The sequence below is a fragment of the Ptychodera flava genome, chromosome 12, assembly GCF_041260155.1.
Source record: "Ptychodera flava strain L36383 chromosome 12, AS_Pfla_20210202, whole genome shotgun sequence".
Lineage (NCBI taxonomy): Eukaryota > Metazoa > Hemichordata > Enteropneusta > Ptychoderidae > Ptychodera > Ptychodera flava.
In genome coordinates, this window is record NC_091939.1 from 12,149,426 (window position 1) to 12,175,900 (window position 26,475).

Consider the following 26,475-nt stretch of genomic DNA (forward strand, 5'->3'; position numbering starts at 1 on the left):
TGATGATGATACAATATAACAGATCCTTGTTTTACTAAGTTTTGGCATGTGGTTCACATGGCTCATTTCTTGAAGCTTCAGTCTTTTAGAACAAGTATGATGTATTGCAGAGTTGAATGATGTCAACATCATTTGTATTATGAGAATGTGACAATTGCCTTGAGACAACATTTATCAATATGGCTTACAAACTGATACATGACAAAATCGATATGTGAAACAGAATGTGTTGACATATTGCCTGGAACACCTGTGATCACTTCTTGTTTATATTTGTGCTAAGGTCGATATATCTCCCTCTAATGAATTTTACCATTGTTTTGTATCCAGTGTTTCATGTCAGGTGCCCATAATACTGGTCTTGTTTTCATATCTGTGGACATGTGCTCGATTATGAGGTGGACTGTCACGTAGATTCAGATCAGCTTGGTTATTTCAACCTTGATGATGATGATGATGATGATGATGATGATGATGATGATGATGATGATAATGATGTTGATGATGATGATGATGATGATGATGATGATGATGATGATGATGATGATGATGATGATGATGATGATGATTGTGATGGTGGTGTTGGTGACAATGATGAGATAATCAGGATGATACTATTCTGGTCTTCTTCACACACAAGGAAAATGGTTGAGATGACTTGGAGATCAGGCTTTCAAATATTGCAACGTAGAGAAGATACTTTGTTAGAGAGTAATCACAGATGGTGTCTTGAAAGTAGTATCTGCCTTGAAACTGAAAGATGAAAGCTTTTGCTCAACCTTTCCTCAAGAAACCTGAAACCCATCCTTTGTAAATGACGAAAACATCACAAGTTTCACCATGCAAACTTTAGTACAAGGGAAACAAATTACCCAAAAATTTACGGATATTTGAAATTCAAATTGCTGTTATCCCAATGTTAACTCTTTTGGGGAAAGTTGAATTTTTCTGTTTTTTACAAAAACAAGACGTTGAAAAGTTTGTTTACTCCACAGATTTCAAATTAGTCTTCACAAGCCGTCCACCTGAGGAAAGTATTGTAGAAATTTCAAAATCTAAATACCTGTCCCAGAGGCACATTCTTCTGTGCAAAGAGGAAAGATGCTTTGTTAAGAACAGCCAACTTTAGATATTGGAACTAAAAAAGGTTGTGAAATGTGTTGCTTAAAGGTCTGGTGAAATGGTCCCGGTCGTGTGACAGAATATCTTCCAGGAGGTCAATACTATTACACTCGCAACAAAATTGCAACCTAAAAGTACGCGCAAGTGTTAATTTTTTTGATATTTCTATGCGCGGCTTTCATGGGGTCATTTTGCAACACTCAGGTCACGCCCTCAGCGGGAGTCAAGGTTGGCCGTCTGTGACGTCACAGGTGTGTTCATTTACATCGAATAGCGGTCCAACGCTGCCTTATCTCTGCCCGGTATCCGCTAACAAAACAGGCTTCGCGCTGCCCATTCGCCACGTTCGCCAATGCGAATCGAAATCCGAAGTGGCGAAAAAAAATCGATCCTAATTCGCCACAGTGGCGAAACTGATTTTTGTTTAAAAAATATGGTAAATAAAGAAAAAACGTGGGTTTTTTAGTCTTTTGTTTAATCTGCGCTTCTCTCTCGGCGATTCGCAAAAACTGTGTCTACTTCCGTATTATTGCGTTCTTTCCGTCGCGTCGTACGTATTTGCAATCGAGCCAAGTCTCGCGAGAGATTTGACGTCATCTAGTCTAGTGTACAGCATGCATAAATGGCTCTCGCGAGAATTGAAACTTACACACACGCAATCGAGCCCTTGTGATAAATTTGACGTCATTTTGTCCAGTGTACAGCGGGCATAGGAACGCTCGCTCGCGAGAATTGAAACTTTTGCTATACATAGCAGACATACGCATTTTAATCGAGGCAACAAGGTTCGGTGTTATAGTTGATTTACACTGATTGCGGTCTAGATGTTCTGTGTTGTGCATTTTAATCACGGTCTTAAACATTCCATGTTGTGGTCGAGTTGCATCGCGTTCCTCGTGGTCCGGTATTCCCCGTTGTTCTTCAATTTAGCCTCAGTAATTGCCGTCCCAACGACGCGTTCCGTGTTGCTGTCGATTTGTATAATGGAGGACTCTACCTCCATGATTTGTGTCATGATCTCTACGTTCCGTGTTGTTGTTCGTTTTTAATGGTAGTCTCAACGTTCAGTGTTGCTGTTCATGCAGCTGATTTGCATCGTGGTTCCAACCTTCCGTGTCGTAGTTGTAGTGCATTTTAATCACGGTCCCATTTACGTTTTTTACTGTCGATTTGCATTGCGGTCACGACGTTCCGTGTTGTAGACTAGTGCATTTTAATGGCAGTCACAACGTTCAGTGTTGGTGTTCATGCAGTTGACTTGCATTGCGGCCCCAACCTTCTGTGTAGCGAGTAGCGAGGCAGGCTCAGCCGAGGGACCGTGGCCGATCGTACGAACCAGCCGAGACAAGCACATTATGGTTCAAACACTCCACACTTGACGGGAACTTGAAAAAGTTTACAGTTGAGCCGTTCATGTTCTTGCCGCTGGCACAGCCACCAAAAGAACAACGTCTTCCCAAAGTGAAGGAGGACACTGTCCTGATCATGTAAGCGGAAACCCTAGAAGTTACCCCCGTGGGGAGCTTAGAGGTGTGAAATACTTCACTTCCGTTATGAGATACGACGTCGGGCAAACTTCGGAAAGCCGAAAAAAGTCGACTGGAGAGGCTCGGGGGACACGCCACATTGCATTTTTCTTTTGCCATATTTCATAATCACGCGCGCTAAACTAAAAAAGAAATGAATGCAACTGTTTTATAGACCATCAACTGTATTTTTGTGATTTGCAACATGGGCATTTCACCAGACCTTTAACTGCAGGTAGAGAGCGCTATAAATATCTTCATCCCTGAATTGTCATTTTAAAAATCGAATGCTGTGATTTGCTTTGTTCGTTGCATTTGAGAAAGTAATATGTCTTCTTGCGGTGTGTTACTGTATGCAACTGACGGAGAAGTAAATGTCAGAAAAGGAGATAAATTTTGTTACAGAATTTGAGCTAGCTTACTAATATTAGCAATCCTAACAGAATAACACCAGATTGGCATAGGTTAGTTTCTATCCAACTGTGGTAGCTATTTTATTGACATGGCCACAATGTCATTAACTCCACCTCATAGTTTGCCCAAGCTCCATTTTTAATATCCTCTGAAAATGTGATTTAATTTGTGTTCTGGTAGAATTGGTCCAAAAGATTCACAATTACATCCACACAGAAGCTGTATTGAAGATTTACAGAATAATGTAGTAGCATGGTGTTTGGGCTAATCATGTGGAGTAGCGCAATTGGTGTTATTGTGAAAGCCTTGAAGATTCCAGTGGCTTACAAGAGGTGTCACCTCTTTAGGGGTGAATTGAGTCGTTTTAGCCTCATGCCTGTGATTACATTAAGCCCACTGTAAAGAAAAACCTAGATGAATGGATTTTCATCATGAAAGGAAAGTAATCTAGGTGTTGAGCATGGTGCTTTAGGCTTAGGATTTGTCATTTTGAAGTCACATTGAAGTCCAAGCTCACCAGGTAACGGGCAACCGTGATATTTATTTGGTGAGTGTGTTGTGTTTATGTTTGGCATTTGGGAAAGATAGTTATCAGAATGGATTTTTTTGGCCGCCTGCCATCATTGTGTGTTTGTGTGTGTGTGTGAACTACTTTGCCTGGTTTACACACATGGAATGTGTCCCTGCTACTTTTAGAAGTGACGGTTCTCACCTGTGTACTGATCCAAGGTCAAAGGAAAATTTCAATATTTTTTGTATCATGTGTGACAGGAATAATTATGTTTTCAAAGCATGATTTATTGGAATGTACTTAGAATTAAATGCAAGGCTCATGAAATTTTCATTTTATTTTTATGTTGTCTGGTTACCTGCAGGACCTGGTGCAGACAACAGTTTTGCATCCCACATGTACTTAGCATACACTGGTACCATATGAAGCCCTGATGAACCCTGTTACAAATTTCTTCCGCTATACTGTCTCAGTTCTTTTTATGGTTTTCTTCCTCAACCCTATTATTCACATCTTGAGTCCAGAGGTCTTTTATTTTTTGATACAGTCACGGTGAGAAATTCAGGGTTAATTTCCAGGTTGTATGTATAGAGAGCAAGTTATTTAAACTATGTGATATGACTCCTACATATTTGTATGTGAGCATATCCAAACCAAATTAATTACCATGCTGTCCATAGCATTAGTACAGGACAAACCTCAATGTGGTTCATGTGGATGTAAGAGCTACTTCAAACCAGGCCATATCAAATAAAATTTCAACAAACTTTATGACATATGGAAGTGCTGACAAGGAACATATATTTTCAACATATGTATAATATTGTATACAATCTTGGGGAACTTAAATTTTTATTGAAATTCACCAAATCTGTAAGCTTTTCAAAAAAAAATATGTGTAAATTCAATGAAGTTCTCTTTGAATAAATATGAGAAAAAGTAAACAAAAATAAAAAGTGAAAAAAAACAAATAAAAATCATTGACATTTCAAGCATCATCAATGAACATACTTAGAATGAACACAAATATGTGGATGAAATGGATTACTAAACCTCTTTCATGTGCAGTATTAGAACTTTGCAATGTGTGTGTTGTAAGTTTATATTTAAGTTTTAGAGCTGTAGGTTTACTTATCAAAGGCAGAATAAGTTTTTGTGAACCCAAATATACATGAAATTTCATACCTGCACACACATAAAGCAATGTGCGTATGTGGATTTTAGATCAAGCAGAATTCACTGAAATGGGACACTATGGCTCTCTGTATAGGCACCATTATTCTGCCCAGTGGGGTTGACTTGTATGTATTCACTGAATAGAGGGTTTTTACAGCTCAACGTCCTGTGTAGTTTTTGTGCCAAAAAAAAGACCATAGCTAAGGTGTAAAGCTGTTAGTATGCAGTCTATTGTGTCTATATGCTGGGCATTCATTGTGGGCTGAAAAGTCAAATCAGCTTAAATCTTGTCTGTTTTTCACTTTTTTTTTTGCTTTTTGTGGCTCAGAGCAAGTTGCTTCATGTAGATTTCATTCCCTTACACATCTTCACAATGCACCTGGGGCATTTTTTAAAACATATCTTTTACTCACGGTATTTAGAATGTCCAGTGCATTGTGTAACTTAATTTCTTAACTGCCAAATTTGAGGGTTTTTCCTTTTTGCTTTGCTTTTGCTTGTATTGAGAGGAATATTTAAGTATCTGAAAACAGTTTCTGTCATTTCTTCTTCAAAATAAAAATATTCATCCAGGATTTGACAAATCACTTTCTGGTGATCAATATGTATTTGTGGCATACACGAGTATTTTCTGATACAATCGTACAAATTTGTTCTTTATATTGCAGTTTTTTCGTAGAATTCAGTTTAATTTCTTTCAAAATATTTAAACCGGTTACATTACATTTATTTGGATTCTGCAGTGAGTTTTCAAGTTTATGGGACAATTATTGATTAGTTTTGTTACAAAGATTGTTCAGGTTTGTAATATAGCTGTGTCTTGTTTATAGAGGTCCACAAGGTATATAGGCAAATAGAGTTGAACTTGATGTGCACTTGGAGTGCGCCCTCATGAGTTCGAAATAGCAATGATGAAGCCATTTAGAAAGTGGTAATGAATGATGTTGCAAAACAAACCAGCAATACAGATAGAAAATGAACACTAACATTTTTTTTTGTTTTCAAAAAAGAAGATCATCTCAGGTTCATACATCTTCAGTGTTCTGTCATTGTGTTAATAAAGAGAGGGCAGTTTGTGCTGCTTCTATCACAGTGACACTATTAATTTTGACTTTAAAAAACAGCAACAATTTTGTCAGTGTCCTTCTACTGATGAGTACTTAAAAGTTGTCTCTATGACATCAGTGTATCCCATTTTTCATCATCAAACATTAGCATCTCAGGAACTTTCATAATATTTGGATGCTAACACTGTGTTCACAATTGCGACAAACATACAGGCTTCAAGAAGTGTGCCTGTATATGCAGTCTTGCTTCAAGACCAAACCAAAAAAGGGTACCTGGCAGCAATGGCAGGAAATTCAAATTTATATCATTACAGTATGGTTTGGATAAAGTCAATAGAAACAACAGTTATGAAGTATTTAAGAGATAAACCACACCCAGTGATGTTATACCACGAGATTTTGACCAGTTAACAACACACATGCAAGAGCGATAGCCAGTGCATATATGAAGTTATCTGGTCAAAACCGAGTGGTATACCGTCTCTGGGTGTGATTTATTGCTATTACCGGTATATCATAACAGTATATTGAAATTCTGGCATTGAATGTCAAAAAATGGATTTTTGCTCTTGCTGAGAGCTCGTGTGCATGCCAATGGTGGTATATCGCATCAGATCGCTTTATTTGTGCAATCAATATACTGGTATGATATAATTCACTGTATTGACTCAGCAGAAAATATTACAACCAAAATTTGAAAATTTGCTTCACATAAATTGTGTTTTCGGCAATGCAAACAATACACATGTTGGGCAATCGCACAGTGGTGAGATCAATAACTTTGGCTGTATACCAGTATCTGTACATGCTGATCAATGCATTCTGTTGTAAATAAATACAGATGAACAGATGATGGAAGAGTATGAAAACGGATCAGCTGATGAGGAGGAGGAGGTTGATGAGGATGGAGATGAGCATGATGACAGTGGAACCAGTCATGAGGAGCAACAAGGAAAAGGTGTACCATCAAGGAAAGTAGACCCTGCCGATTACATCATGGACAACATTGATGCTGAACTTCAACAAATAATTGCCTCGACACCGGTAAATTACTTTTTCCTCCACACTTTTATCAACGTAACTATGTCAAGTAGTTCTAGGTTAAACGTAGAATGTGCCTTGGAATAATATTTGGACTCTCAAATTTTCACAATTTTTTGATCTACCACTTGTTTTGGCTCATATACAGGTGTTGTTTGGGCTCATTTGTTAGAGTAAGAAAAACTTTCAGTCTTAGTGTTTTGAAAATCTAATTTTATTTTTCCCAATAAAGTTACCACACGGCTCGGAGGCCATTTTGAATTTCAAATAGCGGTTAACGTTTGGTAATTTGTTTCTCTAGTACCACATTTGCATGGTAACCCCTGATTATTTTTACTCTTGATATGTTGAGAGTATGGTTGAAAGTTTCACTTAAGAAAACTTGAACAAATGTCGAAGTCATTCACTAACGAGGCGTATACTACCTTAATTTAATGCTATTGCATAAATGTTTTTTGCAATATGTAGTTTTACCAGGGACCTGTATGGTTTGACCCAGTAAAGTACACATTCTGAATAATCTAACAGGGTGATAGAGAGGCAGTGCACTTGGGACTTTCAACCCATTTCCATGTATACAGGTCTACCTATCCTGTTGAAAACAACCAGAGTTATCAAAATCCCATTCAATAGTTAACTCTCGGTTTGATGAAAAGGATAAGTTTGCTGTACTTGTAGAAAACTGGTGGATTATCTCCCTACTGTTGGTAAAATAATGGATTACTCAACGACAAACAAATTAAACTGAAAGAGATAATAATAGTAACTTTTGATAATATTTTCTATATTTTCAGAACTAATACATTTTCTTATTCATCCCCCAAAGTATATTGAAATACAAAGTATTGGGTTTTCGAACACAAAGTGTTTTGTAAGACTTCAATGTTATTGTTGGGCCAAAATTCAGTTGTCAACAATACCAATTGCATTACACACATATAGGTTCTATTGATAAAGTCAAACACTGGACATTTCAACTGATTTGGGGAATGGAACAAGAAAGTCATAAATCTGGCTCTAACAGGATCAAAGAAAGTCATTGTCAGAGATGTTTTAAGACTCATGCAGTCGTTTGTTACAAATGCATATCATTGCCTTGAAAAATTTGGTTGACCATATGGAGCACTGCTTAAAAAAGAAAATTAAGAAAAGACTGTATCACATCCCATTCCTTGATATAATGATAAAAGAAACCAACTTTATCAAACTAACAAAGGTGTGAAGTAGAGTTAATACTGTATGTCAGAATTCTCAATAGCCCCTCTGCCTCTCAATGCCTGAATTGTCAAAGTGCAGGTATATAGAGTAGCATCTACTGTCTTCATGATTATTAAAATCCTGGTGGGTTGAAAAGAAGTGCCAAACTTTGATTGCCACCCTGAAACAGTTGTGATTTCTGAAAGACTGTATCTATTCATTAAGTAAATCAATACACACCAGACCAAGTCATTGCACTTTTTTCGTCTTTTTTTGTAGAGGGTGTTCTCCTTTGTGTGTGTTACTTCTAACATACTGGCTTGAATCAGAATACTGTAATCACCTTCAATAGCTCTGGCAACGTTTGCAAAAGGAATGTGACAGTCGGACAAAGACACATTAGTCTCAAAACGCCCGTGGTCAATTTCCTTTCCTGCTTTTGCAAGAATGGTCTGATTAAACCTGAGAATTTAAAAGCGATGAAAAACATATTTTCCCTGAGTTATGCCATTTTATCAGTTTCTTTCATTGTTTGTTTGAACATATTTCCTCCCCACTGGCGTACAGAATACACTTCTAAACTCTCTAAAGCTTTGCATTGCAGAAAACTTTGGATACTCAACTTTGATTCGCATCATGCATACAATTTATACATTATCACAGTCAATGTGACTTTAGCATTTTGGATGAATGCATCTGTACATATCTTACTTTCATTAGTTTGGAGGATGTCTTACAAATATTTAATGAACAGAGTTGTAAAGTCTTTGTTTTCTGTTTTAAAAATACAGGGCTTGGTCAAAATCAAACCAACTAGCAAGGAACAGCGGCAGTACCTCACCAAGCAAGGCGTTGAGTTTGACTTCGACTCAGACAATGAGAAGTCAGGTTTGTTAGGGTTTCTCTTTGTAAAATGCAGCGGGCAAAAGTTTGAATTTTTTTGTAACATCGCTTTTATCTTTCACTTTATCACTGTCTATTTCTGTGTGTTTCACTGCCATACTTCACTTGCATTCACTATCAAAAAAAAAGATATCATGATTATACAAAATTTATGAAAAATTCAATCTCTCAGAGAAGTTAAAGCTGATTGATGGAAAATTTACAAAAAAGGGTAAAATTTTCAGGAAAAAGCAAATTCCAAATTCATGTGTGACTTTTAAAAAATTACATAGTGAAAAAAAAGTGGAAAAAAGGGCAATTCATTTATTGTTTTGACATATTTTTAAACCTGATTTTTCAAATTTTTGTAAACAGTTCTGCACAAGCTGTCACCTTACTCTATGGCTAATATTTACCACACATAATAAGCAATACATTTTATCGTATCATCCTTTTGTAATGTTCCCTTTCCAAGTTAGAAAAATAATAAATATAATCTCCCTTTCCCTCTGAATAATTAATACCTTAACCGCTGATATACATGTTTGTACCCATGCAACACATCCAGCCAGTAAGCTTTGATGTTCATAGGCAACAAAGACAAATAGAAATAATCACGCGTTACACAAGCTGCACAGGCCAATAGCACTGCTTAGAAAACAGCTTAGCTTGCAAAATTTGGTTCAATGGTGATTGTCATCAGTAGGAATAAGTCGTGATTTTGTTTTCCTCGTAGTCCGATCTTCCCAAAGAATGACCTCTGACACGGGAACCACGGACACTGGTCTGGGTAGTGGCAGCATGGCTGACGGGTATGGTTCCTCTGATATGGAGAATGGGCAGTTTGGTAAGGCAGCTAGCTCAGCTTTGCTGTGTGTGTGTGTGTTTCTCTCTCTCAGTCGTTAGTCAAAAGTAAAGATGGCAGAAAACTTGCCGGTTGAAACCAAAATCATCTTACCATCATGGTGTTTGTTAAGTTGCTCTTTCGTTTGGCTTTTTTTTAGATATTTTGTTTTGTTGTAATGCAAGTAAAAACTGTCTTGTACCTAATACTTCTTTAGCTGTAAATTTACATAATATTTTGTAAGTACTTTTACATATAGAACTGCTTGATGTATTGTCAATCTTTTATGTTCAAAATTAATCAAAAATTGTAGGTTTTTCGTTATTTATGTTTATTGAGTTCATCCACCTTGAGAAAGTGATCTGAAACCTATTTAGGAATAAGACACACTACCAGCTGTCTTCAGAGATAATGTACTCATTCCCACAGGTCTGGGATTTCTCTAGTTCCACCCCCTCTTGGGACCCTATCACCCCCTCCCACCACAATACAACATGTTCTCTCATGTAGTAGTGTTTGCTAGCTGCCACCTGTACCCATCATCCACCAGTACATGGTAAGTTTCATGGAGCTGTTCAAGCACAAACCATCAACTCATCAATGTTACAAGTCATAGTAAATTTCAAATCAACAAAAAGTTAAATTAAAAGTGATAACAAGATTAACAATGTTGATGCATGGCTGTGTTGTCATAACATGTATAGTCTTTACTCTTACAATTTTATTATCATTTCGGATCTTTTGAATTTGAAGTTTTCATCTTCAATTTCCAGAAACACCAAGAACAGAAGACACGACAACAGATGCAGACTCAGAACATGTCAGGCAGAGATTGCGCCATGTTGTTGAAGCCAAGGCTAGAGGTATTTATCAAAATTGATTCTCACCGGATTTCCTTTGTATTTCAGCTGTGTGTTTTTGTGTGTGTTTACAATGTATGTAATGGTAGATGCCTACCAGTTTTTGTTATCATGCATGGTTTGAGTGTTTACTGTAACAGTTTTTGTTCAGGTCTGATGTCTGTGTGTCCGGTTCTTGCATCATGGTGTATATGTGTGTGCTTTTGTGTGTGACTTCAATACTCTCGTTCCAAGTCTTTGTCCCATGATGCTTTGCCACCTGTCATGTCCATTTTTCAGGCAGCGTCCATTCTGTAGCACTTTTACATGACTTGCACTTGATCACTTCAAGACTTACATGAGTGTCGATTAATTTCTTTTTAATTCTTCAACTGTTGTGTTCTTCAAAATCGTCATCATAATGTCACCAAACAAACATGATTCATGATATTGTATCACCAGATTTAAGGAACTCTATGTATGTAATCTGCCCTTCATCCATACCTATCAAATGATTAAAAGAAGGGATTTTTAGATTGAGTGACTGAACTTAACTTTTTTTGTTATTTAATTCGTCAGTGATTGGAGCGGAAAAAAAGAAATTGAAAATTAATGCAATTTAACACAGGCAAATGACACATATAGAATGAAATGTTTTTGATTTGATGAATGCATTTTTTCTCTGATCCTTTAACCCAGTGACCTAATAACCTCACCTTTTCCAAAGTGGCTGCCATTAGGCAATTCATCCAAACCATCTAAGTCTTAAATAATAAGCTTCTATTGCATCAATTCTGGTATATTATGCAAAATTGTAATATTCCCACCACTGATTACTTCTTCATTTCAGCATACACAATAACAAATTAACCTGTATTCCAAATTGCATGGTCTTGTAGACCTCATGATAATTAACATACGGTGTGGTTACTCATAGCACGTAATACAGCATGGAGTGTGCAAAACCACCAGTTCCTCATAAACCTTCCCTTTCCTGCTCTCCCGTACATTATGTGCAAGTCAGCCTGTTGCCAATGTATATAAAGATTACCCTTACCAAAAATGTCCGATAGGCTGCTATAGAATTCTATGGAATCTTGTTTTTCTGTAGTATTCTATAGAAAATGGGGACAACACTAAACTGCTACAGAACTTCTATAGATATCTATAGAATTTCTATAAGAATACAGAATATGTATAGAAAACTATAGAATATTTTTCGTAAGGGCATGTAGGGATTGTGGATACAGTTTGCCGTCCTCATTTACATCTTGAGTCTGTGAAGAATGTGCGTTCATTTCCTGGCAATATTCGAATAACAGAATATGTAATATGTGAAATTTTTTCATGTCAAAGATAAATTCTTTTCATCAATGATGTGTCAATTTAGTGTAGAAAGCACATTTTGCATATGTATTTGGATTGATTCACTCAATACAAGAAAGCTTGTGAAGAAAGGCAGCTGTGTGTCTCACATTTGTTAATTAGGATTCTGTGATCCTTGGTTTCCAGGCAACCGTTGGGCATAATGCAATCTTCGGAACAAATCATTCAATGTTCAATGCACATCAATTTTACTGTAATATGTACTGGAAAAAAATAACCAATAGTTACATTGATATCACCAACTCCCCATAACACATTATGTTATCATAAAAGTGTTTTCTTCTTAGTCATTTCTTATCTATAGTGAAAAACATGCTAATTAATAACTTGTGATGCGTAACAAACACTGCACTGTCGTTTGGTCAGAATGCTTCTCAAAGCCACACATCAGACCCTTTGCATTGCATTATATTGTGACTTTACTGTGTTCTTGTATATAAAGGATGATCTATCGTCATCACACATGATCATCCATGCATGCTGCTCTGTTGAAAGAGAAATACCGAGAGACGGAAGTCAACAGGAAGGACAAGTGATAAAAAAATCAATTAGGTGGAGGGTCCTGCTAAGTGGATAATTGTGCAATATCCTTGTCATGTTAACACTTTCCTATCACTAACACATCGTAATAGTTTTTTTTACCCCATGAGGTTTCCCGATAGTGGCCATGCATGATAAATTCAGACTTGTAAGGTAGTTTTTCCTCTAAACTATCTCTTGCAGTTGTCATGCCTGCATCCTCCGTATTTCTACTTCTCCTAGTCCAGTGAGCAAGATGCAAGACATCTCTATAATTAACCCATAAATCCAACAGTAAATTATTCAGCAGTAAATTGCAAATAATCAGCATCCACCCATTTCAACATAGTACCTACCAGTAACGAAGGTCGTAGCTGTCATTAGAAACCCAATGACATTCGTAAAGGACACCTGATGACATAGTTAGCTCTGGCCGTCTGAAAGACTTCAATTATTGAATCTTCGGGCTTCTCTAAAATTGCCTTCTTTGTAGCTAATTTTAGTGTAAATTGTTCTTTTCTGGAACGAAAGGAGATCAGACAATTTTTCTTATAGTAGCAGTCATATTCAATTGTGGACTGCAATAATGACCATTTTTAATACGCTGGTTCTTGTTATATCTCTGTGACTCTATCTATGTCTTTTGAAACCATGTGGCAGGGCTATGAGTAAATTAATAGTTTTTCTCAAATAGTCATAAATTTATGCTTCCTTTGGAACTTCCATTATGCTTAGAATTTGTTCAGGGGAAAAATTAGCATTTGAGAAAGTAAAGCTTCAACATAAAGTCCAAACTGGAAAAAATATAATTGTATTACAACGTTTCTTGCTCTACTTTCCAAAGCATGTTGAAACACGTACCATTAATAGCTTGTCAACACACATATGTGTAAAACTCTGTTATTGTTTACATGTGAATTCTAGTACGGACCAGAATTCACTTGTCGACAATAACAATACAGGCTACACATGCACAGGCTTAGTTGACAAGCTGAATACTGTGTATCTCAACATGCTTTTGGGAGCAGAACAAAAAACTGTAGTTGTCATTCGAAACAAAAATAGTGCAAAAAAAAATCAAAAGTTAACAGCTACAGGCTCTTTAAAAGGCAAACAAGAAAATCTTGTGCGATGTAAATATTCCTTGAGGTGTTCAAAGTTAAGAAAGGTACATAAATTGAAAGTAAACAGTCTTCTGGGATGCTCAGTCTAAAAATCTGGTGTGTAATAATAAACTACTGACGTTTCTAACTTGATATGACATAAAAAAACCACATGATAAAGAATGAAATGGTCATCTTTTACTTGCATTAGAAAGAAGGCCATTTCAATCAGCTTTAAAACATCAACACCATCAATCCAACCAATCAGAAAATTTGAATAACAATGATAACTAACATATCTCTAACATCCCAACTCACATGAAATGCTCAATTTCCTAATCAAATGAATTTGTTTATGTGAAGTGTATTATTATGAAAATTGTTTTAGGATGCAAGTCAATAATGATGTATCAACATCGATGGAGAATTTCCAGTTGTCCAAACTTTTGCACCATTCACCGATGCCCCAACTGGTAGAGGGCAAAGAATTTAATATACTCTTAAATTTTTAATCTGTCTTTAATTACTTTTTTGAATCACTGACTTGTCAATACTTCACATCTTAATCAATCCTTGCCCACCATGAACTTGATTTTCTCTTCGAAATCTAAATTAATCTAAATTGAAATTATCATAGTTACATCATCAGCCTCATTGTCAATGTCATTGGGAATCCACAGCAAGCATGATGCAGAGCCCTGATTAGAGAAAGCTTGGCAGAGCATTGAATAGAAAGACAGTGTTCATTCTGGGATATCCTGAGTTCTTCTGTCATCTTGGATAGTCATTGTGTGACAACCTGAACCATTGATTGATAATATGACTATTTCCAGTTGTGAAACAAAATGTTGGTCAGTCTTCGTCGAAAAAACAAACATATACAATGACCCTGAGCAATAGCTGTATATAAAAAAGTCAGTGAATGAAACAGTCACAACAAAGTCAAATTTATTTTTATGTGATGTGACTTATTTGTAGTTCTATTTTTCTGAATTTAATTTTTTTCATGGACTAGATTTTCAAATTTTTGATGTTAAAATTTACAAAAATCCAACCTCAAAGGAGTAAGATGAAAAATTTACAGAGACTCCTTCCTTGAAAGTAGAAACATCAGAATTAGTGATCAGTATTCAGCCATCAGTTTAATGAACACAAATGTTTTCAGCATTGAGAAGGTAAATTTGAAACAGCAAGAACTCAAGGAGGTTTCAGATGCAAGATTGAGGAATGTTTGATGAGAATGTGTCTACATTGGTTTTGTGGTGTTGAGTACCTTCTTTGTCCCTTGTGTGTTATGCATGCTCAGTTACACATATGCCAGGTCCATCCTTCCTTCTTTGCATCCCACGTTCTTGTCTACAGTTCCTCAGCATGCTGTTTCATATTCCGTATGTCTATACCCTATGTTCACTCTAAATTTTTTACTTGTGTCGGTAACGGTCACGCTGCACCTTTTTCTTTGTGGTTTCCACAAGGTCACAGCAACACTAGTAGCGGTGATGGAGAGACTCCCTCCGACTCACAAGACTCCGAGCAGACAATCTCTGCCTCCTCTTCCACTAACAAGTCTGATAACAACACCTCTAATCCCTCGGATTCCACCCCTTCAACCTCTCGTGTACAGCCTAACACCCCTGTTTCTAAGTCCTCTGCACCTGCACGTGTGAAACTGGCCACGGTTGAGGATGTGTGCGAGGAAGCCGAGGATGAATATTCTAATGACATCATGAACTTAGAGGAGAGTATGAATAACTTTGCAGAATATGGGAGTGAGTTCGACGATGAGGATCTCGATCGCCACTTGGATGCGAAGGTTGAAGCTGCCGTCGAAAAGCTATTGATGAAGCTCAGCGATGCTGATATCAATCCGTCCAGGTACATGTATATTGATTCCCCAAGGCAGGGTGATAGTACGACAGACAGGGAGGAGACGCCTCGAGAACAGACCAGCAAGCCGCCCTCAGGAAGCAAATCCAGCAAGAGCAGCAGCAAGCTCAAGTCCACACCAAAGAAGAAAGCATCAAAGACCGGATCAAAGAGCAGTGCCAGGAAAGCAGATGCCATCCCGGAAATCTATGAAAACGGCATCTCAGGAGAAAGGGAAGGTGTGACTTCAGCGCCCCGGGAGGCAAGGTCCCAATCACCGGATGGAACGATGGTGGCCAAAGGTGTTATGGACCCGAAACAGGGATTCGTACCTCGTGAAATTGCGCGCATCAAGAAGGTGAGCAGGCATAGCGACACCGATTCAGTCGCCACTGAAGACTTTGAAAACCTGTTCAGAGACGCAATGGTGGTGGATAATATCTCTGAGGTGTCCGGGAGAGGTAAACCTCTGACAGGAAAGCCAAGCTCGTTTTTGGTCCGCCGAATGGGTAGCGACACTGAGTCTGTCATCACCGTGGCCACTGACAAGTTTGAGGATAAATTCCATGACATCATGGTGAAAGAACTTGAAAGTGTGGAAAGGAAGCCCAAGAAGAACCCCTCCCCAGGACCATCTCCCGTTAAAGCAACATACATTCCGTCTCAGTCGTCGCCGTCGAAACTTCACCGAAGCAGCTCGAACCCACCAACCAATGTCACAAAGCTGAAAGGAGCAGTGCCCTCAAAAGACCGATCGAGGTCGGTGTCTCCTCCAGTCAAGTCCAAGAAGTACGTGGTGCTGTCTGCAAGTCAGCCCAGAAGCTCCTCCCCATTGCCTGTAAGTCGACCAATGAAGAAGGCAAAATCGTTTGACGACATGGAATCCGTCCAGACTGAAGATTACATGTCTCACTACATAGGATCGATGGTTCACCAAAAAATAGGTTAATATCTCATATTCTTGTTCTTAGTTAAGGTGAAAGTTAAATTTATATTTAATCTGCCTTAGGTTAATATCTCATATTTATATAGTTAATGCTTAAGTTAAATATAGATTTAATGTGCTTTAAAAAAAATGTTCACATACTTAAATTTTGGCTTCATGTAGTGTGTTGTTTAACCATATTGAATGATGATTTTCATTTAAAGTGTTCATGCTATGCATGTTAAACCAAAGTTTTTTTTCAAAATCTATCTTCTGCTCAGCTATATTTATTGACTAGTGTATTCATCATCATTGCTTAAAGGTAATATGTACCTCAAAAGTGAAAGACTTAAAACTTTTGCTTAAACTTTCCTCAAGGAGTATTTCAACCATTCTTTTTCAAGATCAAGAATAAAAATTGGGAGTCCCTGTACAGTTTTGGGTTCTAGTGAAACAAATAACGCAAGATTTAGCGACATTCAAAATTCAAAATGGCCACCATCCCTGTGTTAACTCTATGGAGACAAATAAAATTTTGTACTTTCAAAATAACTAAGATGGTGAAAAGTTTTCTTACACCAACAGTTTTAAAATGAACCCCCATAAGTGGTAAATTAGAAAAGAATTGTAAAAGTTTGAAAGTCCATCTGTCCCTAAGGCGCATTCTACCTCAAAGTAGAACACATCTCAAAACAGAAAATTTTAAACTTTAGGTCAAACTTTCCCTCCCAGGAAAACTGAAAGCAGTTTTTGTTCTTAATCAAAGATAAAATTAACAGGGGGGACTTTTGGAGTAGAGAAACAAATATTCTAAAATTTACCCGTGTTTGATGTGAGTCCACACAAGAAATAGACCCCAAATGTATTGTAAAAAGTTGAATATGCAAAGTTGCTCAAGTTAAAACACTCCATGGAAAAAGTGGATTAAAAGCAAGTAAATTTGCAAGACTAGAATCATGTACATGTACGTACAATACAAGCTTTCCAAAATGCCTTGAAACCATCACTTCAAAGTTCAGTCATACGCTAGCTGGCTTAGCCCCTATAGTGTAATTTTAAAACTTAACCAATGTATGTTAACCCCGGGTATGCTCAGAGTTTTGTGTCTCACTGTGACTAAAGTGGATCTAATTTGTTCAAGGGCATTGTCGCCATGGATTAACGGGTTGGGGCTGATAATAATATGGCTTAATGGTTTGAAATCTGTAGTGTATTCCCATGTTAGTAAAATTATTCAAACTTTGTCCCTGCCACAAGCAATCAAAATGGCCCAACTGTTCGGAGGTAAGTTTCAAGCCATCCTAATTATCAATATTTGTATCTGCTGAATTTTCCTTCACAAAGCTAACCCTATTAAAGAGCAGTGATTCCATGGTGTTGCATGCACAAGGATACTTCCAGATGACCTTCTATGTTCCTTCAATTGTCCTCTGACTCTTTCGTAAGTCCATGCAACTAGTACTCCAACTGCATAAAATCGATATGAAAATGTGCATCCAGCTATCCTTGTGCCATCACTGCCTGTACCGGTGCCTCGTCCAGTTTTCTTGGTAGTTAGAGCAAAAAGAGTCCCCTTCACTTCCAGATATTTTAAAATCCTAGCCTTTTTTACATGTTCAAGAATCTTGATCATGTAATATGATATTCTCTTGAGATTTATCGAAGGAAGACTTGCATTGAATAGAACTGCTTGTGTTGAAATTTCCTCCTTTCGTGGCAAATCCATCGTCAGAGTTTCCTTAATCTAAGCTCAATGCTGAAAAGTGATATGGTTTAGAAATTCAATACACTCTCAAAGGCAAGGAAAATTGAGTTTCAGACATGCATCGCCAGTTCACATAAACTATTTTGGTACTTTTCACAGAAAATCTGTTTTCGTCCCCAAAAATTAGTTGAGGTAATCTGTGTTAGTGAAATGACGTATTTGAAGCTTATAATCATTCTCAAGGTGATAAATTGCTCCCTCATCCATAATTCAGGCGTTGCCATGGCTGCTTGGAGACACCAGTATGGATGAAAAGGCAAATTATGCGTGAAATCTCTGAAAAAAAGCCCTGGATCGTGATCGGCCTGAAGATTTCCCAGGTTAAGCTGGGATTATCTTTCTCATACAGCTGTCAATTTATCTCTAGGAACTAGGCAAATGACGTATTGTGTTCGGGAAATTGTTAGTTTGTACTGAATCAATTGGAAGAGAGGATGGCCTTCAAAATGACCCCAAGGACAGAAAATCTAAATCTTTGAGTTTAAGTGAATCCCCGTAAATTGATAAAATTCGTGCTTCACCCAGACACGCACTTCATCAGATGCATGAAATACATCCTGTTCCATAAGCAGTTGGTATTATGACATCTTTTTTTCCGTAAGGGCTGGATGTTCTCAATAACAATATTTCATTGCATCTTGTTCACATTGTAAGTCATGGAATAAATTTGATATCTACCATTAAAATTGTATAAATACAAATAGCAAGCAAAACAACAACAAATACGAACAAGGTCTTCAAATTTTTAACAAGTTTTGATTAAAAAAAATCTATGAAACTAAAACAGGTAGTGATCCAATAGGTCAAGTTCAGGTCAACTCCTCAAGTTTTTCCCATTTCCATGATTGTTATGAAGGGGTTTAGTTTGAATGTTTCTCATGCATAGAAGGGGATTTTAGCAATATGCAACGGCCTCGACAAGCATTTGGATGCATTGCCCTTGAAAAGGATTATCCTCAATATATTAGAAAAGGATGTGAAGTGCAATGTAAATCAAAGCAAGTAAGTAAAAGGAAAACTTTGCGTTCAGAAGTGCTGTACACAACTATAGAACACAATTGTTCCATACTTAGCAGGATTATCGGCAGTGAGTTATCTTACACAGTTACAATCATTTCTTTGATATGTTCATGAGTAAATTCACGATTGTCCCCAGATAAACTGAAAGTATCCTGAGAATTTAGAGTTTAGATTCTTTGTTTTTGCCACCATGGACAATTTTGGGGTTTTCAGAACTCTTTACTGTCATGTGTGCAGAGAAAGTTCTGCTGAAATTGAGATGCAGAGGTTTCCACACAAATATGCTATGATCAACATTTCTAGTGTATCGCTGTATACGCTGCATGCTAGTGCCTTGTCACAAGACCTTTGAAATCAATGCTGCATGTAAAAGAATGCATTTTTTGAAAATTTTGCTTTGCCGTATCTGTTATGTGTTTGCAAAGACACATTTTCCAATATACCGCTGTTGAGTACCATACATGTATTTGCATGTTGATGTCTGCAGCATCTGTTGTTCAAGCATGACTGTGCACTCCATCTTTTTGTAAACTGACCTCTCTTGCATTTAGTTTCTATTGAATGTTGATTGTTTTTTTACAAATTCACCCTTGCTTGCATGTCCTTTTTATCGGATGTTACAAGTTTCAAAGAATTCTGTTATTGAGAAACGTGTGTGGAATTGATTGTGAAAAATGTGAACACAAATTGCCTATTTGAATTGCTCCTGATATAGAACAGTTGTGTCCTTTAAAGTTTGAAAGAAATCTAACATACTGTACATGTACTGTATGGTTACGGCCATGAAACTCACTGTATGACAAAATATCATGCATAAATTATATTGAAATGAACAATAGTTTTAAGTTATGCATGATATTTTGTCAGTATTTTTCTGTTGTTTATCAGCTCATAATGGTTTAAGCTGCATACAGTGAGTTTCATGGCCGTATTCATTTACTACATGACATTGTATGTTAGATTTGTTTCAAACTTTATAAAAGGACACAACTGTCCAATATCATGAGCAATTCAACTAACCAATTTGTGTTCACATTTTTCACAACCAATTCCACAGACTTTTCTCAATAACAGAATTCTTTGAAACTTGTAACATCCCACCAAGACTCAATGATTTTATCAAACCAACAATTACATTTTGAATTATATATGGAAGTAGATTTAACAAGATAAAAAATCCTCTAATTATGTGGCACTTTGCTGCTGTGCCATTATTCTTTGATTGTCCAGGACAAATAATCTTGTAAAGGTATATTACTGCACACATGATTGTTTGTTATTCAATCCAATATTATGTAGATACTGAGAATGCTAATCCATCAGCCATTTAATCGTGATTTCCTCATGTCTGACCAACTTTCAAATCTTTCCAAAAAGAAGAACATACAAGTTTGATCGATATACAGTACACATGTTTGTTACATATGCTCAAATGACTTTCAGATCAGGCAATTTCTCAGACTGACTTAATTCAAAGTGTTGTCGCTGGGCTGAATACGGGATTATATCCAAGTTGAAGTCCTTGGATATCCAAATCTGTTGTGGTTAATCCCATCGGGTCTTACCGACAATGTCGTAAGAAAAAAAAGGATATGATGCTTCGAACTTTATTGAACATGAGTGAAAAAAGTGAACATAATAATCTTCAGTTCCTTCAAATGTGATATTTCCTGTGACTACTAGGATTATAGGTACATTTAGAAAAAGTCGAAAAGCCATTTGGTTCAATGTGTAAATGCTTTCCCATTCTATTCAGGGTATAAGATTACAATTTCCAAATTAAGAGATTATAACAAGAATCTTGGGAGACCCTTCGAGAAGAAATAAACTTCTTGTAATAGCACAGTGCTTCCATGGAAACAGCCGCATGCAATAAATTGTGCAGCGTCATGTAATATCCCGTAGTTGCAGAATTACAGGAAATTTGATATTTATGGTTAAATAGAGCTAGGCATTTCATTGTCAGATTGAAAGAGTATATGTTAATCCCGATGGGAATGAGAAATGCTATCACGTTTTAATATCTTTGAAATGACAATCCAAGTCACTTAATATGTTGTTGTGCAGTTCATTGATGATCATCAATCAGAGAGAGGCAGTGTAATGAGTAAAATGTAAATTAGCCTAATGTACCCATTGTTTACATTTGGTGACTAATAATATTGTTAGAGGTATTGTGCCGATATTGTATTGCCTTTTTGTCTGTCAAATGCACTTTAACATTTGTGTTTCTCGTAATAACGAATAATAATCATATTAGATGCATATGGTCGTATGCATGTAAAATTCACTATCCATGTGTAAAACATAGTCATCAAATTTCAGTACCGACCAAAACAAGGCAGTCTTTAATTTAGTTTTTGCTTCATAACAATGCCATAGATTTTATGAATGAGATTGGTTTACGTAAATCACGCCGACTTTGAGGTAATGTATTCAGAAATTTGTTCAAGGAACGGGGAGTTAGCCTGTAGCAATGGCGTTTTAAGAAGGGCATTGATTATCAAATGACTAAACAAAAATGGTGAAATGTACACCGTTGAAATGAAACCCACGCTCCTGGAGCCTCCTGGCTCGCTTGTCTGATTTCTTTCAGCTTACAAATTTTTTTTTTGCTGCGTTTGCAGAGCCATTGCCAGCGTACGGTGGACGGAGCAAGCACGGTTTGCTGGGCAGCGACGCAGAGTCCGTGATGACGGAGGACTATGAGAACAGCTTCCGTCAGATGGTTGTGAAGCAGGTGGCGGGCGTGCCCATCACCAGCTTTGAGGACGTCTACATAGCCAGCGATTTGGATTCAATTAAGACTGGTGAAATCCACAAAGCAATCGGCCATGATGGTAAGATTTCCTGCATCTTCTTTGGTTACAGAAAATAGTAAGATCGTGACAATGACATATTGTCTCATTCAGTGTCCTTCTCCATGTCATGCAGTTCAAATTGATCCATCAGCCAGATTATGCAGATTACAGGAATAACTACATTTTGATATCTAGAAAGAACCATAAAAGAGTAAGTTTCTAGGCTTCAAAAATTTCTGTAAGAAAAATTGTCAGCACTTTTAAGTCAATTTATCACATATGTACGGTACACTGTGTGTAGCTCACATGGTTTTCAGGTATGAAGAATCTCAGGTGGATGCATGGGGATTAATTGCCTTTAAACATTTGTGAATTCTTTGCATCAATTTGAAAATTTCTTGAAAGTCCCTGTACAACTCAAATACATGTTAAATGTAGACATTCTTAGAGCCAATGGGAAAACTGCAGAGTCAGTGGAGTGTCAAACTGGCTCAGAGGGCACACTTTGTGTGTTCCATCACTGTAGATGTATTACAGTACCTCCTCTCCAATTGCAGTGAGACTATGATATTTTTACATGATGTACCTTTTACCATCTTATTGTCATCTCAGAGTAATTGAAATATATCAGAATACACTCTCTGGTAATGTGGATTTGCATGCATGAAACCAAACTTCTCCAAGTAATCAGATTACTACTCGAAAAAAAAACCAGTCATTCTAATGGGAAAGATTCTTAAGTTTTTTGTTGCCATGGAAACCACTCTGTACATGATATTTTGGGTTGTGTAATAACTGAGATTACAAAGTATCAGTGATGGAGGATGAGCTTATGTAAAAGGAAGTCTGTCAACTGGTACATTATGTAGTTGTGGCTTTTTCCTCCAAAATGAGTTGGCAATAACAAGCTTTTTACATACACATGTACGTTTGATAGTTTCCTGATGATCCATTGTATTCTCTGTGTTTAATAACCGCTGTAGCTGCCTTGTACAGAATTTTTGAAAGTGATGGCAAATCGGCATCCTTACAGAGGCTCCTGTGGGACATGAAATTTTCTCAAATTCGTTATGTTAATTTCTGCAAAAGATAGATTAGCAAACATAATCACTGCAGTTTTGAAAGTGGTGTACTTGCTGATAGGAAACAATTTTTTTTATTCTTTTGGCCCCAATAGTATAGGTACGTGTATTAGTGGTGTCTTGTAATTCATATCCTCTTCAAAAACTCAACACAAGAGGTCTTTTAAACATAAACCGACTTTTAAAAAAAAACACAATTCCAGTCTTGATTTTCAGGATCAATTTCGGTCCACTTTATTGTTGTCCCTCTCTTGTACGTACTGTTGGTCATCTCATGAATAGAACCAAGGACTTTAAAAAGGAATTGTATGGCTTCGGTTTCTTTCTTCAGAGACCATGTCGAGTTGTTGAGCTGAACAGGAGACTTCGTTTTCCCTGAGTGTGAAATAGGGAGACCCCTGCTACCGTAAACACCGATCACACTCAGAGTTCAATTTTCACACATTTGAAGGCGCTGTTGAATGAAGTGACCCATAAAAGCCTTTTATAGCTATGAAAAGATTAGCCGGCTTTGCTCTCTACTTTGGTTTAACCCGTATTATTTCTATAGTGCCGGTAGGGCATTAGGATTTGAATGCCAGGTGATATTTGCATTTTATTTACATTTAACACATTTGTTGATGCTACATAAGTTAGTGACCTCTGTGACTTTTATCAGTTTTCGTTTTTTCTCGGCTAGTCTTACTTTATTTAACATTCACATCTCCCATAGATCTGCTGGTATTAGTTTGTTTGTGACATTTGCCCACATTCAGTTGTATTCCATATCGCTTGATTTGCCCAATTTTAATTTAGAGCAAGTTTTTAGGATCCAAGAAGTGTGGCGATGCCTGCATCTCATTGACCCTTTTCAAAGCTAGATTTTGGTATATTCCCATACTTTTCAGTAGGTTTGGTGAATCTATATACCGGAAATGGGGTTAAAAAAAGGTTAAAATTATAAATTTTCGTCTTGACACAAAAACTCTTGTCTTCAATGTGTCATAGTCTGACTATCATCGTGGAAAATTGAGATCTGAAAGGTTAATAATACCCTGTAAATTTCTCTCTCAATTTAATAAGCTTGTGAACTATATATTTATTGGTTGATAGCAATTTCTCTGCACATGTTATATAACTTGGAAGATGAAAATACGTATGATCTACGTCGGATATAATTCTTAACAGTAAAACAGTGCAAAAGTGAAGCAATGTCCTAGTCCATGAGAAGAAAGATTCACATATATTACTTATTTAGAAAGCAACTTTCTAAATATGTTTTGATTTTCTTTTAAATTCCAAAGAATAGCATTCAGGTGTGTGATTCATATAGTTTTACAAATATTTGCAAGTTTGAGTAAAATTTTGCAAAGCTGATTTGATTAAGGCGTGGAAAAGATTGTACATCAGTGTATGTAGCTCTTCCAAGTACACATCAAAGTGTGCCGCAAGTGGAAACAAAGTTAAAGGCTACATTTATAGCAGGCCATGATGGCCAGACTGTCCAGCCATGACTGAAATCAGTGGAGTTTTGAAACCTGTCGCTGTCGTCGTAGCAACCTAATCAGCACTCAGACTTGAGTACAAGCCACGGGAACAGGTATCGGCAAGTTCCCTACTTGGCAAAATGCCAGTGTCTCAAGCTTTTTATAAACAATTGAGCGTCATCATCAAACCTCTCCCCCCTCGACCAAATGTAAGAAATATTTCCGTGCTGCTTCTTGGCAGAGGGGAAGCAACCTTCCGTGCATGAAGGGAAAAAAATTGCTTCGATGGAGTTGCCTTGTTGAAGTGATTAGGTTGGAAAATGCTTTGCATTTCCTGATCAAGTTGAAAGACGTGTCGGGTGGAACCATGACAAAGGACAGAGAAGCAAAGAATAGATGCTGAATTCATTGATTTATGGATAGGTGATTGTTGGCAGCTTGCTGCCTGTGCACCATAAACATTCCATCGTAGTGGAAGTCGCAGTCAGTGATAACAAGTGGAGAGGGTTCAGCACACCGAGTGTTGGAGGCATCACGCTAATGTCACCCCTCCGAGGGGGGCAACAATTACAAATAACAAACTAACAGGCCCAGAAAAGTTGGCGTGCCTGATACTGACTGATAATAATCTTTGAGATAGCTGAGTGATCCATGGAGCCTCAGGGTAACTGTGTTGTGTACGTTGTGGAGCCGCTGGTGGGTTCAGGTGCCGATACTAGGGAGAGTTCTATGTCAGGATCGGACATGGCATTTTTTGCTGCTCTACCGGAGTTTGGTGGTAGGTGCATCTATTGTCCATTTCATTGTTGCAGTCATTGTTCGCTTCAAGGCCCTTTAAAAAAAGCCTCGATACAATGCTATTACTTAATTGAACCCAGTAGTGACCCATTCTATTTGTAAGAAATGAAGCCATTTTTCACTTAAACCTTAATTTTTTTTGGTGAACATCCTTCAGTTTAATGATAAACTTTACATTAAGCACAATATCCTAAAGCTGAGACCCATCCAACTTTTGTAAAACGAATATATTTGTCAGGTTTAAAGTTCTCATTAAAAATATTCTCAGCCTACAGCCATTCTCACAACAGTCAAATATTTCTCTTGTTGTTCCATTCATAAACAAACAGTTGTTTCCGAATATTTTTGTCAAGAAAATTCTAGCCAATATTTTTCAGAGGTACTGTTCACTTGCTTGAGTGCATGTTTCAGTGAAGGGTTTTCTAAAAGCAAATTTGGATGAAAGCCAAAACAAAACCCACACCAGCTTTTTTACTCAATTCTTCCGATCTGATTATTCAGAGCACTTAAAAGTGTGACACCGTGAGGGGCAGCCATCTTTAAAGGGCCCAGCAAACATGTGGAGAAACAGACGCAGTCACCTTGGTTACAGTTCATTGTTTATATGTTTGATCAGTGTGAAGGGTAGACCTAAGGGCAAACACATGTAGATTTGGGACAAGGTATATAGAAGTGGACTTGGTACTCTACCACTCTTCAGAGATGCTTGTGGCAATATTGTTTGCTTTGATCGACCTTCGGTTGGTATTTCATTCATAGCTTTTTTTTTGTACTACGGCAGGATTTTACAACCACTCCCCTTTTTTCAACACAAAGGAAGGTATCTCCTCATGGCATCTTTGACTCGTAACATTTAGTTAGGCCCTTTCTGTGTTGAATGTCAAAAAGAGATAGAAGGACACTTTCAGGTGAAGAATTTTTTTTGAAACTCTGGAATTTTTTAGGTCATGGTGTTCATAGTGATTTAGGGATTTATGTAGGTGCTTAGTGACTTTTCTTCAAGTAGATTCCCAGCAAAGCCAAGTTGTGCAGCAAATTCTTGAATTGCATTCCATCACCATTTGTTTGTAAAGAACAACACTTAATGCCGTGTCACTGTCATTATTGTTTTGAAGTTTGCCTTGG

At 37.2% G+C, this 26,475-nt stretch overlaps 1 protein-coding gene across 18 annotated transcripts in view; it reads left to right on the plus strand.

The window, feature by feature from the left end:
- The window catches only part of LOC139145032 (golgin subfamily A member 6-like protein 25), a 170,981-nt gene that overhangs the window by 81,327 nt on the left and 63,179 nt on the right, over positions 1 to 26,475 (plus strand). For 8 of the 18 annotated variants that reach the window (XM_070715939.1, XM_070715938.1, XM_070715945.1 and 5 more), the window contains exons 3-8: positions 6,658 to 6,860; positions 8,846 to 8,942; positions 9,673 to 9,783; positions 10,554 to 10,643; positions 15,103 to 16,437; positions 21,831 to 22,043. In XM_070715939.1, coding sequence (XP_070572040.1) covers positions 6,658 to 6,860; positions 8,846 to 8,942; positions 9,673 to 9,783; positions 10,554 to 10,643; positions 15,103 to 16,437; positions 21,831 to 22,043 — 2,049 coding nt within the window. The remainder of the gene's footprint in view (positions 1 to 6,657; positions 6,861 to 8,845; positions 8,943 to 9,672; positions 9,784 to 10,553; positions 10,644 to 15,102; positions 16,438 to 21,830; positions 22,044 to 26,475) is intronic. The other 10 variants (XM_070715942.1, XM_070715948.1, XM_070715943.1 and 7 more) reach the window with 5 other exon arrangements.